The sequence below is a fragment of the Gallinula chloropus genome, assembly GCF_964237585.1.
Source record: "Gallinula chloropus genome assembly, chromosome: 5".
Lineage (NCBI taxonomy): Eukaryota > Metazoa > Chordata > Aves > Gruiformes > Rallidae > Gallinula > Gallinula chloropus.
In genome coordinates, this window is record NC_140090.1 from 49,871,588 (window position 1) to 49,886,821 (window position 15,234).

Sequence of the window (15,234 nt, forward strand, 5' to 3'; positions counted from 1 at the left end):
CTACTCCTCTAAAGTTTCTGGCTAACTTTTAGCCACCATCAAGCTGAAAGAGATCCTGTTTTACCCCAAGTTAAATACATATCATCCCACTACTCCTTTTGCTTATCCAGTTTTGCTCCTGAATGTTGAACTGCTTGCACTTCCCAGAAACACATTTATTCCCCTTAGACACTTTGGTCACAGTCATATGCTATTCTCCTAAGACAAGTTTTCTGGTACAGCAGCAGCAGAACTTTGGCATCTGTAACTGCCCTTTCATCACTTTATAATTTTACTTCTCATGCTGGAATTTGCCCTTTCTTTAATGGATAGCTTACAGGAAAAATCAGGGATGCCTTTCTAAAATCTGTGCCATGATTTCAAAAAAAAAAACCAACCAAGTGCATAATAGGAGCAAAACCTGACCTCTGAGGAGAGCAAATGTGGTTTAAGTTATAGTGAGATTACAATCAAAAAAGTCAGCAAACTTCTGAACTGCTTCACTTCCCCTCCTTGATTCATTGCACGGCGTTTCAACACCACCTGCTCAGTGTATGTTTGATCCAGGGCATTAAGATGCTGTTTTGACCATAACAAACCATCCAATGAAAATCAATCCTGACCAGGGGAGTTATGATTCAGAGGTCCCTGTGACAGAGCAATCACCCCATCGCTAAGGACTCCGTAGACACTACCAGAAGTGCTGCTTATGCACCCCATGTAACAATGCAGTACAAGCATCACCCCTTAAACCTACGCCAAATTTGATGCCAGTGGTGACTTCTATAGAGACATGCATGACTTGTGTCACTGAAAGTTGGCAACAGCATTCATCCCTGACAAATATTCCCCCTGTAGCGTCACACGGATGGTCTCTCCACGGAGACGACCCAAGGATGGGTATTGCATTGCTCTGCCCTAGCAGAGCCAGAAACAGGGAAGAGCAAAGATGTTGGCTCAGGCAAAGATCATTAGCACAGAGTGCTCTCAAGGAGGCAGATGGGAGATTTGCAAAACAAAGAGTTCATTAAAGCCTTGGCTTGTAAACAAGGCATCAGCATACACCTCCCTTAAATTTGGGCTTAGAAAATCACCCTCCAATCCCAGAAGGACGCAAAATGCTACTTACCATTTTGGTGTCATTTTGAAGACGTGCAAGCTGCTCAGGTGATAGGCTGGGACAGGCTTCATTTAGTCCACTGGAGCTCATAATTACTCCCCCTGAACTCCAAAGAAATATATATTCTCCTGCAGTTGTTTGGGTAAGTGTTTTCTGCAGCGACATGACATCTCCCTGAGCACCTGTTCAGCTTTAAAGGGTAACAAGCCAACAGAAGAGTCATTCAGCATCCCTTACCCATATTTCCAAAGGACGTGTTTGAGGGTCTTAGAGTCTCAGTGGCTGGACTGGTTGATGATTTGCTTCTCAGCGCACAGTAGGGGGGAAGATGAACAATTAGAAAAGAAAAGGTAGATGTCTAAAGCTTGTCACCATGGAGAATAGGACCAATGTGGTTATTTTGGAGACAAACTTATTAGTGCAGAGTATCTCAGTGCCAAGAAGTTCCCAGCAGCAGAGCAGCTGACAAGGGAAAGCTACAGAGGATGGACATAGAAAGAACAAGAAGCCATTTGCAGTTGAATTTTTGTGGGTAATCACAGGGGTGTAGAGGATTCAGATGGAGGCACCAGGGTGGTGATCTCAGTCCAGCCCTGCTCCCAGCAGGGACAATGCTGCAACTGCAGCAGACTGATGGGGGCTGTGTCCAGGTCAATCATGGAATCCCAGGCTGTTTTGTGTGGGAAGAGACATCAAAGATCATCTAGTTCCTCCCCCTTTCCATGGGCAGGGACAACCCTCACTAGCCTAGGGTGACCAAAACCCTATCTAACCTGGCCTTGAATTCTGAAGCAGAGGTGCTTCAACCCTTGAATCATCTCCGTGGCCTCCTCTGGACTGTGTCCAGCGATTGGAGCATTCCTAGGGATGGAGATCCCTGTCTCAGGGGTGCCCCACTCACATGGGGAAAGGCTGTGTCTTAGGGCTAGCCCCTGTCCACAGACCTGCTGCCCCATCAGTCCCAGGCCCTCCCACACTTGGGGCTGCTCTGTCCCAGGCAGAACTTTGTGTTTGTTCTTTCCAAATGTCCTGAGTCTACGGTTAAGAGAAGAGCATCCTTGTTTTATGGGAGAAGCATTAGCTTTACTGAAGCTGCCTCTGTACGATGCATGTACAAAACCACAGAGGTGGTGGTCACACAGAGATGTAGCTCACCAAATCCTGGGCTGGGGCATGTCCTGCTCAGCCATCTGCATCTTGGTGGTCTGCCACAGAAGGGAGACAGAAGACCAAAGGTCTAATAAAAAAACAAAACAACATTTTAATCAAGAGGAAACTCACTGGTGTCTGACCCAAAGTAGTTCTAGCTTTCCTTGAAATACTACAGCCTTTATATTTATTGCCCCATGGCATATGCATCCAAAGAGGTAAGACAACACTAACCTCTTGCTCTTTCAGATCTGTATTGTCCAACTAACACCCATTTCCAACTAATATTCCAATGTTTTCTGCAGGTGCAGTGGAGAGAGTAAAGAAAATTAGAGATTACGCCTTTGTGCACTTTAATAAGAGAGAAGATGCAGTTGAAGCTATGAAAGCCTTGAATGGAAAGGTAAAGCTGCCATAAATGCTAAGTTGTGGGGTTAATATGTAGTTTATTACATGCAGCTGAAACAAAGCTGACCGGTTTATTAGCTATGAAATCACCCCGAAGGTGTCAGCCCTATTTTCTCTTCGAAGGCTGCTTTATCATCCCAAATTCATTTTTTCAGCAATCCTCAGGTACACAGATTGTTCGTTTTGGCTTCCTGCTCCTTGCATTCATACTCAGTGTCTGCCCAGCTCAGACTGTCACTCACCCCTCAGAAAAAGCAGCAGAAGCAAAACTGGAACAAGGGCTGCTAGCAAATGAGGGGTTACGGGTTCCTTCGGCTCACACTCACACCCTCGTTCACATCTGCCAAACAAAACACTCGCAGAGCAGCGTGTGAATGGCAAACCAGGACAAACACGGTCAACCCAAAACATCTGCTCCAAATTCGGATATGGATTTGCAAGGAGGTTTCTGTATTTAGTGCTCCTTGCGCTGCATGTAATTCACGGCGCAGTAATGCAAGAGCTGTTCCCAAAGAGGTGTTAATCCTGCTCCTATTTTTAGCGCTACCACTGTTCCCTGTAGGAGCACATATAATCACACTGACATGCTACTTTGCAAGGAAGAGAAGCCTTTTGAATGCTTCACAACTTATTATGTGGTTAAGGAGCCTCTCCTGGCAACAGCCAGGGCTGTGAGCTCATGAAGGCACATTCACCCATCCAGTGCCTCCTTCTACCTTGGCAGGGGTTGGGGGGCAGGGATTTTGGCTTTTTTAGGTGGTATTCCCTGTCTTCCAGCTTAATCAGCAAATCACGTAGGGAAGCAGCCTCCCTAGGCAGAGCAATCCACGTGCACTTTGGACACTTACGCTTGTGCTTCTCCCATGCTCTCTCCCCACCACCCTGGTGTGAAGGTGCTGGATGGGTCCCCGATCGAGGTGACACTAGCCAAACCCGTCGACAAAGACAGCTACGTCAGATACACCCGGGGAACAGGTGGCAGAGGTACCATGCTGCAAGGAGAATACACTTACGCCTTTGGACACGTGTACGATCCTGCTACTGCCTACCTAGGTGCCCCAGTTTTCTACGCACCACAAGCCTACACAGCTATCCCCAGCCTCCATTTCTCTGCCACCAAGGGGCTCAGCAATAGGAGTATCATCCGGCCCCCGTCCATCCGAGGTAATTCCCATCATGCCAATACTCAGCTCTAGCAAAACATCTCCTCCGGGGCTTGGATGGCCGCTCCTTAGATTTGTGTTGAGGGCGTTGGCTTTGCCCTAGGTGCTGGACCTACACAAAGCACAATTTTTAGGCTCTGTCCTTCCCAAAGGTGTTATGATCTTCCATCTGGAAAAGCAGAGAACGACAACAACAAAAAATTACCATTTTCCGGGAGCCAGTTTGAAACAGCTTCCAGATTGCCCTATATCCAGCATAAATAAACCATGGATCTTCCTGGTTTTGCCCCAGCAGGAAAGACCAAATAAAACAATTTTTCCCCCTTCAGAGCCAACTCCCTCAACCAGCCACTAGCATGGCTCTCCGCAGTGTTTCCTCTTTGCTTTGGAGGTCACAGGGAAATTTTTACCACTCCTGTTTTTTTCTGATCCAAAGCCATGGTGTTTCCCAGGGAGCTCACATTGGAAGGTAGGGAGTTAGTACTGGAATCAAGAAAGCCATTAATTGTGACTACTCTTGTTTGGGGTGAATCATTAACCTAATAATAAAAATAGAGGGCTGCTGAGGCTCTGCCTTTGATCCTGGGTGACTGCAGCTGGGACCAAATCAAGCCCACACGCTCACGGACCCCCCTGATAAATATCTTTTCAGGCATCATTCGGTAACTCCAGAAGTAAGCTTGGGGGCTGGCAAAAAGCAATAAAAACCTATTTGGCCTTCCTTACAAAGATGATGCCTGTGGCGCTCAGCTTGTGTCCCCAAGCCTGTGGCCAGGTCTGACAACAGGAGGGCACCCTGCATGGCACCCCAGTAGGGTTAATAAGGACCGTGCTGGTAAGGACCATGCCAGCAAGGACCATGCTGGCCAATTTTTTGCCTCTTCCCAAGGAAGAGTACAGGAATTTCCCTTGTTGCCACCCATATTTTTGCCCACACAGTTGAGACTAGTTCCCATGAAGGGTGCAGATGTGATAGCCCACCAACCCTCTCTTTCCTTGCAGTCTCCCCTGACTCCAAGCAGTGTTCCCCAGACAAAAATGGGAGGTGGGGGAAAGAATTTGGGTTCACATAAGCAAGACATTGTATAAAATGTGAATTCCTCAAGAAGGTGAAGTTAAACTGGTTGGTGGCAGGTGATGTCAGCTGTTCTCTCTCTGCCTTTCAATTACAAATCTGGTTGGAAAGGTTTCATGGAATCAAAACTGGCCAGAGAAGATGGAAATTGGGTCAGAAAGAAGCAGGGCTTCCCCCCACCCCCAAATCCATGTATATGAGCCCAAAAAGAAAGGATGTCGGTGCCAAGCCTGGGTTATCCCACCAACAGACTATGGGGGGCTCTTGCCCATCTTCTTCCTGAACCTGTCAAATGGGGCTAACTTTTCCATTTCAGCAAGAATCAGGGTAATTTTTCCGGTGATTTGATTCAGTTTAATGCCTTCTTACATTCCTAGAAATTTACATGAATGTACCTGTAGGGGCTGCGGGAGTTAGAGGACTGGGAGGTCGTGGCTACCTGGCGTACACGGGCCTGGGGCGCGGATACCAGCTCAAGGGAGAAAAGAGGGGAGAGGAGAAACTCTACGACCTCTTGCCAGGAATGGAGCTCACGCCGATGAACCACGTCACGCTAAAGCCCCAAGGAATTAAACTCGCTCCTCAGGTACATGCGCGAAAAAGAGTCAGCACCCCAGTCAGAACTTTTCTTTCCCTCCCCCCCCCCCCCCCATCCCCCTGGCTTGAATCGGCATTGGGGACTGATAAATAAATCCCTTCTTGCATCTCAAAGGACATTAACACAAACCACAACAAAACACTTGTTGTATCTTACAATACTTACCCATCTTGCTGGAGAATGGTGCCCACTCTCCCTTAGAGGAGTTTTCATAATCATAGAATCACAGAATGGCTTGGGTGGGAAGGGATGTCAGAGCTCCCCCAGTGGCCCCTGCCATGGGCTGGGACACCTCCCATCAGCCCAGGGTGCCCAAAACCCCATCTAACCTGGCCTTGAATGCTGCCTGGGATCCCGGGGCAGCCCCAGCTTCTCTGGGCACCCTGTGCCAGGGTCTCCCCCGTCCCTGGGAAGGATTTCTGCCTCCCAGCTCTTCTCCAGCTGCCCTCCTGCAGCTGAAGGCCATTCCCCTGTCCTGTCCCTCCTGGGCCTTGGCACCAATTCCTCTCCTGCTTTCCTGGAACACCTTGAGGGACTGGAAGGGGCTCCGAGGTCTCCCCGCAGCCTTCTCTTCTCCAGGCTGAACAAGCCATAGTCTTTTTCCAGAGCAGAGGTGCTTCAGCCCTTGGATCGCCTCCTCTGGACTCAATCCATGTCCTTCTTGTCCTGTGGACTCCCAAGCTGGACACAGCACTGTAGGGCAGAGGGACAGAAACCCCCCTCCCCAGCCCTTGCGGGGGGTGCACTCAATCCCACTGTCCATGCCTCCGACAGAGGTGTTAAACAGTGCCGTTCCTCTGAAGAACATCGTTTGTCACTGGTCTTGATTGGACACGGAGCAGTTGACCACAGCTCTTTGAGTGCGACCATCCAGCCAGTTTGTTATCCACAGAGTGGTCCATCTGTTAAATCCACGTCTCTCGAATTTAGAGGCAAGGATGTCATGCAGAACAGTGTCAAATACCCTTGCTGGTGAAGACCAAGGCAAAACATTTATTATCTCAGCCTTCTCCACATCCTGGGTAACCAGGTCTCCCACCACATTCTGAAGGGGCCCATATTTTCCCTCTTTTTCATTTTATCACTGATATACATATACCAGCTTTCCTTGCTGTCCTTGACATCCCTGGCCAGATTTAATTCTATCAGGGTTTTAGCCTTCCTAACCTGATCCCTGGCTGCTCAGACAGTTTCCCTGTATTCTTCCCAGGCTACCCACCCTTGCTTCCAGCCTCCTTAGGCTTCCTTTTTGCATTTACCCATGGTTGCAAAATGAAATCCAGCTATTGACTCGATAAACAGGCTGGGGCTAGGGGCTCCACCAAGGAGTGAATGAGCATCTATAGAAAAATAATATACATTTTTAAATAATTCCTGGGGAAAGGGGTGTTGTCTGCCCGCACAGCCCAGCCCAGCGCAGAAACTCTGCTCGCTCAAAGAGGCTTTTGATGTGGCTGTGTGTGCGGGGCTGGGATCCAGATGAATGGATAAGGGCTGAGGAGAACAAACCCAGAACAAATTCCTTGAGTTTTATGAGGGTCTGGCTCTCATGGTAACTCCTTTCCCCCGCCATCATCCAAAGCAACATGAGAAACTAACTTCACCTTGACTTTTGAAGCACATCTTTACCTATTAACGCTTCATTTGCCACACCATCCGGTTCTTCTCCAAAGTCTATGAAAACATTCTTTCCTCCCCAGAAATCTTGAAAGGGAGTTGCTTCTTTTTTTCCTGACAGCAAAATTTCACAATCCCCTTACTCAATTTTATCAGGATGTAAGAAGTGTGAAATAGCCTGAGTGCTGCTGCACTGCCTTAGGGCGGGTGAAATTAATTTTTTCCTCTTCCCATGCATGCCAGGCCCCCACTGCGTCTACTTCAAATGGCGCAGTAACTCACAGCATTATTTTGGGGGAGGGAGGGGGGCACACTTTTACCAGCAGCTGTGCTCCCTAATCCCACCCTGCCATCGCCACCGTTTCACAGCAGCAGGTTTTCAACAGCTACAGCTTGCTTCACAACAGCCTCGTTAATAGGACAGCCTCATTAGTACCTGTCAACTTGGTCAGCCTCTCCCATCCCCTGCGCTAAATGATCTTCGAATGATGGGTGTTGTTCCAGCTGCCCGGCCAGGACACTTGGCGTTCAGGAGTAGATCTGCCTTCTCAAGGGTTTAAGTGTTGGAGTGGCATTTTAAAAACTGACACCCATACAAAGGCTCTAGGACAAGAGTTGCCATAGTCAAGAAATGTAAGGAACTCTTTTATTTGCCCTGCTAAACTTCAGTTGGGGCTATGATTGCAAAATTAAAAGCAGCGCTGACATTGAAATTTTACATTTTCATTTTAAATTAAGCATAAATAAGGTAAACCACAGAAAGACACAGGTTGGAGAGACCTGGTGGTCTCCAGTCTGACCCAACTGCAGCATGGCCAACGTTGCAAAGCCCCAAGACTCAACATCATCTTGGTTGAGCATTGGAGGGTCTGGTGGAGCTACTTGAAAAAAAAGTAAATGGTAACTGGTCCAAGCACCACTCAGAGGGAAGCACGGGAACACCAACGCTGTGCTCAAACCCATTCAGCACATGCCAAGTGGCTTAATAAATAAATTTTTTAAAAATATTTTTAAAAATTTAAAAAAGTAAAAAAAAAAAGGAAAAGAGAAAGAAAAAGAAAAAGAAATACAAAGTCAAAGCATTTCTGGACAGCAATTTCCAATTAGCATGGAATAAGCTGTGCTAAGTCTGGGGGCAACATGGTTCAGCATTTCTCTTTCAAACTAGAAGCAGAAATTGCCTATTGAAGCCTGTATAATTAATTGGATGGAAACACAGCCTTTTTTCTTTCTTTCTTTCTTTTTTTTAAAAAGAAGACTACTTGGATTTTTCATGCACTGTAATCCACTAAGGCAGGAGAGCAGCGAAGATGAATGCAACCCTAGTGCTTTAACTCTGTTAAACAGAAGGGTACAGATAGAGTTTCTGGGGAGAACTGAAAGAAAACCACACTGAAAACAGAACAAACAGTTAATCAGAAAAAGGACAAAGATGTCTGATTTAAGGGGGTAATAATTAACTTCAGGAATTAAATGGATTCCTAAAGTATAAGACATTTAGATTCATCTTATGCTGCAACACAAATGTAGTGTCCTGTCTGCCATTTATTTTATTTCCTGGAAGCCCAGTTTATTTTCTGCCACAACACCCCTGAAAACCCTTTGGAGGGAAGGAAGCTGACTGGTGCAAAAATGCCATTTTTCTCCCTTCTAGATCTTAGAAGAAATCTGCCAGAAAAACAACTGGGGACAGCCCGTTTACCAGCTCCACTCTGCAATCGGCCAAGACCAAAGGCAGCTCTTCCTGTACAAAATCACCATCCCTGCCCTCGCCAGCCAGAACCCCGCCATGTATGTAAATATTCAAGGTTTTCTGGGGTTTAGGATTTTTTTTTGTTTAAATACCGTTTTGTCTAGAATCTCTCCTCAGAGCACAATTGCACAGGCCTCTCTTTCCCCCCTCTCCTCCCCACACTTTTTTTTAAATATATATTAGGGAGAAAAACATAAACTGAACTACAGCCCATAAACTAAACAGATAGCCATGTCTCCCATGCTTGGTGCTTGCTCTCCAGTGGTGCGAAGTTTACAGAGAGGCAGAAATAACGAGGCAAAAGGGTGCTTTCTAGTACAAAAATACAAGCATGTGATAGCTCTTGTGGGGAAAGGCAAGCAGCTTGGAGGAAGATGCTGATAAGCTATAAATATGATTCTAAACATTTGAGACCCAAATCAATGTTTTGCTGTGTATTTTAAAGGAAAAAACCCAAGACAAAAAAAAAAAAAAAAAAAAACCCTAGGCTGCAGCAGGCTTTCTTTTGGACTGAAAATGCACATCATGTTCTGAAAGGGTGTCGTGTCCAAAATGAGACCCAGGGCTGGTACTCACCAAAGCAGCCAGACTGCTGCGAGGGGAGCGCTTTTGTTAACGTGCAGCAAAATCATGCTTCCACTTGATACGAAGGATGATGGTATCTGCATACAGACCTAAACCTCTTGCAGGAACACCCTAGAGAGAAACCAAACAAGCAAGCTAACACTTTTGCCATACTCGCAGACATCCCTTCACGCCGCCCAAGCTCAGCGCCTACATCGATGAAGCCAAAACCTATGCAGCTGAATACACCCTTCAGACGCTGGGGATTCCTGTGGAGGGAGCGGAAGTGCCTCCTGCAGCACCAGCTTTTCCAGGTATGGGAAGGTCTGTACAGCAAAGGCCTCCAGGAATACTAGTTTTTCCTGCTGCTTCCTTGTGGATATCAAGACTCAACATATTTCTGGCCACTGAGGACAGATTTTGCTGTGCTCCCCCCGCCTCTGCCCCATGCCTCTGTTTTGACTCATTACTTATGCATGACATTTTTATTGCCTATGTAGTAATTTATCTCTCTGTCAATCAGGACTACCCAAATTAGGGTATACCGTAGAGCAACTTGGGCAGGAGGGACCTTAGTTAGGGGGAAGGTGTCTCTGGTCCAACCCAGCTCCCAACAGGGTCAGTGCTGCAGATACAGCAGGTTGCTTCGAGCTGTGTCCAGGCAAGTTGGGGCACTGTCCAAGGGTAAGGATCACCCCATCCCTCAGGGGCCCATCCCAGGTACACACCTCTCCTCCACGCCTTCTAGTCTGTAGATGCCTCTCTTCAACTGAGAGCCCCAGATAGGCTGCAGAAACTAGAACTTGCGTCCCTGGTGCCATGTCTGAGATGAGTTCCTTCTCTCGACCTGCTGGCTGTGGTCTGGCCAATGCCACCAAGGATGGATGAGACCTTCCTCACCGCAAAGATACATGGTTCATTGATTCACAGCCCATCCATCCTTCCCCAGCACCCCCAGCTCGCTTTGAACCAACACTTTTGATTTCACCTGACAAAGAAATGACACTACCATGAAAGTTAGGATCTGATCCCAGCTCTCGCACCCCAACTGGAAAGAAGAGGTTTGGTTTTTTCAGGTTTGGGAATCTATACTCAACATCTCTTGCAATTGCCCAGAACAACTTGAGAAGTCATGGAAAACATAGGCTGAGAGCAGGAATCCAGCTCACAGGCATTACATCTACTGTACTCTCTAGCATGACGGTTATTCTGATGTAGTGGGAACAATGCATGCCAAGCTACACATGAGGAATGCATTAGTCAGTACTACTGAGTTGTTTGGAGTGTCTCAAGGATGGATTTTAAAAAAATAAAATAAAAATCTATCCGGCTTCCTGCCACAGGAGTCCACAAAAGCCACAGAAAAATCAATTTGTCTGGGTTTGTGCAGGCTTCCGCAGCGTGGAAACCAAATGGGCTCTTTATTGAATCCAGTCTGCACTTACTGCTTAATTATAATCTCTCCTTTTTCTTTCATCCACCCTTATTTATTTGTCTTGGAAACTCAACAAATTGACATACATTAACGTTTCTGATTGCAAAACACAGTGGCCCTTGATCAGGGCTTGCTGAAGCCCAGTGCTGCTCAGGCCATGCCCAGGTAGCAGCTCATTTCTCTGATGATGGTGGCAGATATGCTTTAAATGACAGGTTTCTCAATCCCTCATCAAAACGTTGCATCTCACTTGGCTGATGCAAGTAAGATACTCAAATTATAGCAAATTTCTTGTGATTTCCTCTAAGGTTAACACCTTCAACCAGACAACATGCTCTCAGGGTTGCCCAATACTTCCATTCCCACTACCAACAAGACCACGGCTCCGACTTACCTTGGGTTGATCCCCTTGCCCAGATGGTTGGTCAGAGATTTAGGACCCCGGGAGATGCAGTTTGGCAGCAGAGCCTGGTCCAGCAGAGCCGAAAGGTACCCCGGCTGCTCTTCCCAAGTCTGGGTTTCGTCTTGATTCTTTCACAACAGAATGTTGTGGTCTGGTCGAGAAGCTGCCCTACCCTGCTTTCAGACAAACCCGCTCCAAATAATGCTTGTTTTCCCAGTGATTCATTTAAACTCAGCAAAGCGAACATTTTCCCATGGACAATTCTTGAAGTGTTGGAACCACATTTCCCATTAGAAACTGATGGAGGAGGGGTGGGGGGGGGAATCCAGTTTACTAAATATTTTCTCCCTGTTATTACATAGAGGGAATTTCCCTCCTCTCTAATGCAGCTGTCCTGAATTGCATGTACTTTGTTTATAAAGGGCATCAGAGCCATGTTATGAAACCTGCTCAGATTTCCCGGTTTTAAACAGTTTTCTCGCCATCCTCATGTCATGCAAGGGAGGACGTGTACAGAGCACCTTGAACCCCTCCCTCAGCTCAGAAATAGCCAAAGCCTAAGGAAAAAAATGTTTAACAGAGAGGGACATTTTTAAGCAGCATGTTTAACAAATAATAGGTAAGAAGATGCATTGTTGGGGTTTTTTAAATACCTTTAATGTGGAGAAAAAATAAAACGTGCCAAAAAATACCAGTTTAATTTAATTACATTATTGCCTCAGACAGCAGAGCCTTTCCATCAAAAACTATCAGGCAGTGGTGAGTTTTGACTGGTTATTCACTAATTTGAGATTTCCCCTTCCCCCCAACCCCCCATATCCTTGCAGGATACACTATCGCTAACGCAGCCGCGACGGTCACAGCCACTCAGCTCAAACAAGCGGTGACTATGGGACAAGATTTAGCCACGTACGCAGCCTATGAAGCCTACCCTGCCTTCGCAGTCGCTGCACGCAGCGATGGCTACGGAGCGTTTTGATCCTGCCCTTCCCCAAGTTCCCTTTAATTGAGCACAAGCAGGAAAAAGGAAAAAAAAAACAAAAAGAAAAAAGAAAAAAAAACTCAGTCTGGTAATTCTTACAACTTTGTGATTTTAAACTAATCTGTCACCTAAAGTTAGATTTTAATCAGGGTTACGTTCTTGTAGTTCTTTAGTTTCATAACAGGATATTAGGTGGGGAAAAGAAGAAATTAAAAAATATATAAATACTGTTCAAAATCAGATTTTTCACACTAGAAAGCAAAACCTCAGCCCAGACAAGGAGTGGTTCTCAGGAGTGTGCATATACATGCGCATATCTATACATGCACACCCTTGTGTGAGTGTTTACAAGCGACAACCTGTGCTGGAAACAGCTGCTCCCATGGACACTGTGACACGGGACCCGGGGAAGGATGGGATGTCTCCAGCAAGTCCCTCTGTGCATCAGAAGTGCTCCTCTGTTCACTTCAAATTTTCTCCATCCTGGCAGAGCAGCGGGTGGAACGAAAGGATGTCCTTCAGGGATGCAGAGGTCTCTTTCTGCCACCAGTGCTGGGGGGATGCGTTCAGGCATCTCAAGAGCCTTTTAAATTCGTTCTGGCACAGCCAAAGAAAAAAAGACATTTATCATAATCGCATCTGCCCAGCCTAACAGGCTAGTTTGCATGCCCTTGAATGCTAATTTGATTTTTAAAGCAGGATGCAAGCACCCAGCAGAGTTTCCCCTCCTACTTCCCAGCATACCTACACATCATTTTTTTTCAACTGCCATCAAACGGGCACATTCAGTAAAAGACAGGAAAACTTTTAGGACTATTAAGGCTGAGGACTAGAAAAGTGCTATTCACTGGGGCCAATTCTCTACTTAATTAGAGCACAAGAGCTCACAGCTGTGGCCCAGTAATAACGGGCACCTCTACAAAGATACAGTTCCATGCAAGGAACCTTTTTGAGAGGCTGGAAGGAGCCCTGCCGGCCTATCAGGGCTGCTTTGTGCATTAAAGTGAGGCTGCTGGCTGCTGCGATTCCTGCAAAAATTAATTTAGTGGAAGAGGGTTCGCGCCGACAGAGAAGGTGTCTCTTGTTTCGGAGGGTGCCGGCTTTGGCACTGTGTTTGAACACTTTGGGGGTGCTGAGAGCATCCTTTGGTTTACAGCAGGAGGGCATTATCCATTTATTTTTGCCACTGGCTTGAGGCAGAAGTAACGATGTTTTAGACTTATAGCAGAAAGCCAGTGTTGGGTAATTACAGGACACGTTAATCCTATATAATGTATCTTGCACAGGAATGCACACTAAGAGAACTTGAATCTGCTCAGTCTAGGATCAAAACCAAAAAATCTTTTGGGGGAGAACTTACAACTGGGTTGACAGTGCCCATTGATTCCAACAGACCTGGTCTCAAATTTTTCACCCAGCCTAGATGATGCAATGTGGCACAGTACAAGCTGTTCCAAGCAGAGCTCTTCCCGTGCTACCCCAAAGCTGTACAGTGCACGATGGTCTGTGGCAAAGGTGTTGACTACCTGGAGTTAAGCGTTTTCTGTTCTTATGCTTTGCTTGACTCAGTTTCCCTAGGAATGGAACAAAAAACCATAAGCTGTATAGTTTGCGGTCCTATCAGACCCTTTCTATTTATAAAGTAGCTCATTAAGGTTATCCTAAAGGTATTACAAGCCCTCTGTGGTGGCTGTTTGGCACACTTGGCTTCACAGAAAATGACACACGTTCACAGAGGGCAAAATAACCAAGAGTGTTATAGGTATCGTGGCTTTATTTTCTCTTCTGTCTATGTCTTTTAAGTCACATTTGATTGCCAACGAGTAACATATCCATGCCTCTCTCTCTCTCTCTCTCTCTCTCTCTCTCTCCCTAAAAGACTATCGTTGGCAGAAAGTGTTTCTCGCTTTCTTTGTTCAGTAACTTTAGTCTGCTCTTTCAGCTATTTATATAAGTTCAGAAAGATGTCAAGGAAAAGGGCAAGAAGCAGTATTAAAAAGTGTGTGCATGAAGCACTTATTTTTATACGCATAGTACAATGTTTGTATAGAGTTTTAACACTATGAAGTGTGTGTGTGGGGGGGAATCACACTATCCATTTACTGGAGGACAATCATATACGTTTAAACAGAACGAAGGGGAAATGGCGTCTCAATCATCCATTACGAGGAAATTATAACCGGGATTAAATTCTGTGAAGCGAGTGTGTAATTCCAGAGTAATCCAAGGACATTAACTGGACTTTGAAGTACCATTAAAACTTTTTAAACCAATATACTTGCCTCAGTCCTTTTACAGCCCTGGTTTCGTCCGAAAGGGTCACGCGGTGCATAGTAAATAAGAGCACACTTTGCTCCGTAGGGATCGATCCGAGGTCAGACAGGCGAGGCCATGAGCTGCTTGGCAATGCCGAGGGTGTTATCAACACGCACTTTGGTGACACTTGGCATGCACATGCAGCAGGAAATCAGCAGTGTTTTCATTTTTTACACTTTTAAGTAAAAAATTAAGGGGTTAGGGTGGTTTTTATTTCTCCTCACCACCTCTTTGGCCAATATTTATTCATCTGTCAACACTGCAGGAATCACTTCTGCTGTAAGCTCATTACAGTGGTAATACCTTTGTCCCTTACCCGATCCCAGCAGATATGTCTCAGGGACAATATCAATAGGAAGACAGCAATGTGCAAAAATAAGATGGGGCATTACATGGTTTAGGGCTGATAGGGATTAGTCTCTTCTTGGGAAGAGCCTGTTGCCAGGTCACTGATAGGTAAATCAGCTACAGCCCTGATTGTTTTAAGATGAGGACCAGCTACTTGGAAGACCATAATAGTTAAATGACAGAGCAATAGCAATTCCCGCTTCCATGCCCAGAACAAGGAGTGGGTTTGCACCTTTCCAGAGAAATCCTGAGCCCAAGAAATGGGGGGAGGGATATCTGGTACCTTGCTACCGCCAGCCATGCAACTAATGACCTCCCTACCAA

The 15,234-nt window shown here is 46.1% G+C and overlaps 1 protein-coding gene across 2 annotated transcripts in view; it reads left to right on the forward strand.

Annotated features, from left to right (window-relative positions):
* The window catches only part of A1CF (APOBEC1 complementation factor), a 29,879-nt gene extending 15,360 nt beyond the window's left edge, over positions 1-14,519 (forward strand). Inside the window, exons 7-12 of one of the 2 annotated variants that reach the window (XM_084265494.1) lie at positions 2,554-2,651; positions 3,550-3,820; positions 5,272-5,480; positions 8,764-8,900; positions 9,607-9,740; positions 12,092-14,519. In XM_084265494.1, coding sequence (XP_084121620.1) covers positions 2,554-2,651; positions 3,550-3,820; positions 5,272-5,480; positions 8,764-8,900; positions 9,607-9,740; positions 12,092-12,243 — 1,001 coding nt within the window. In that variant the 3' untranslated portion in view covers positions 12,244-14,519. The remainder of the gene's footprint in view (positions 1-2,553; positions 2,652-3,549; positions 3,821-5,271; positions 5,481-8,763; positions 8,901-9,606; positions 9,741-12,091) is intronic. The other variant, XM_084265495.1, reaches the window with a different exon arrangement.
* The last annotated feature ends 715 nt before the right edge of the window (positions 14,520-15,234 follow it).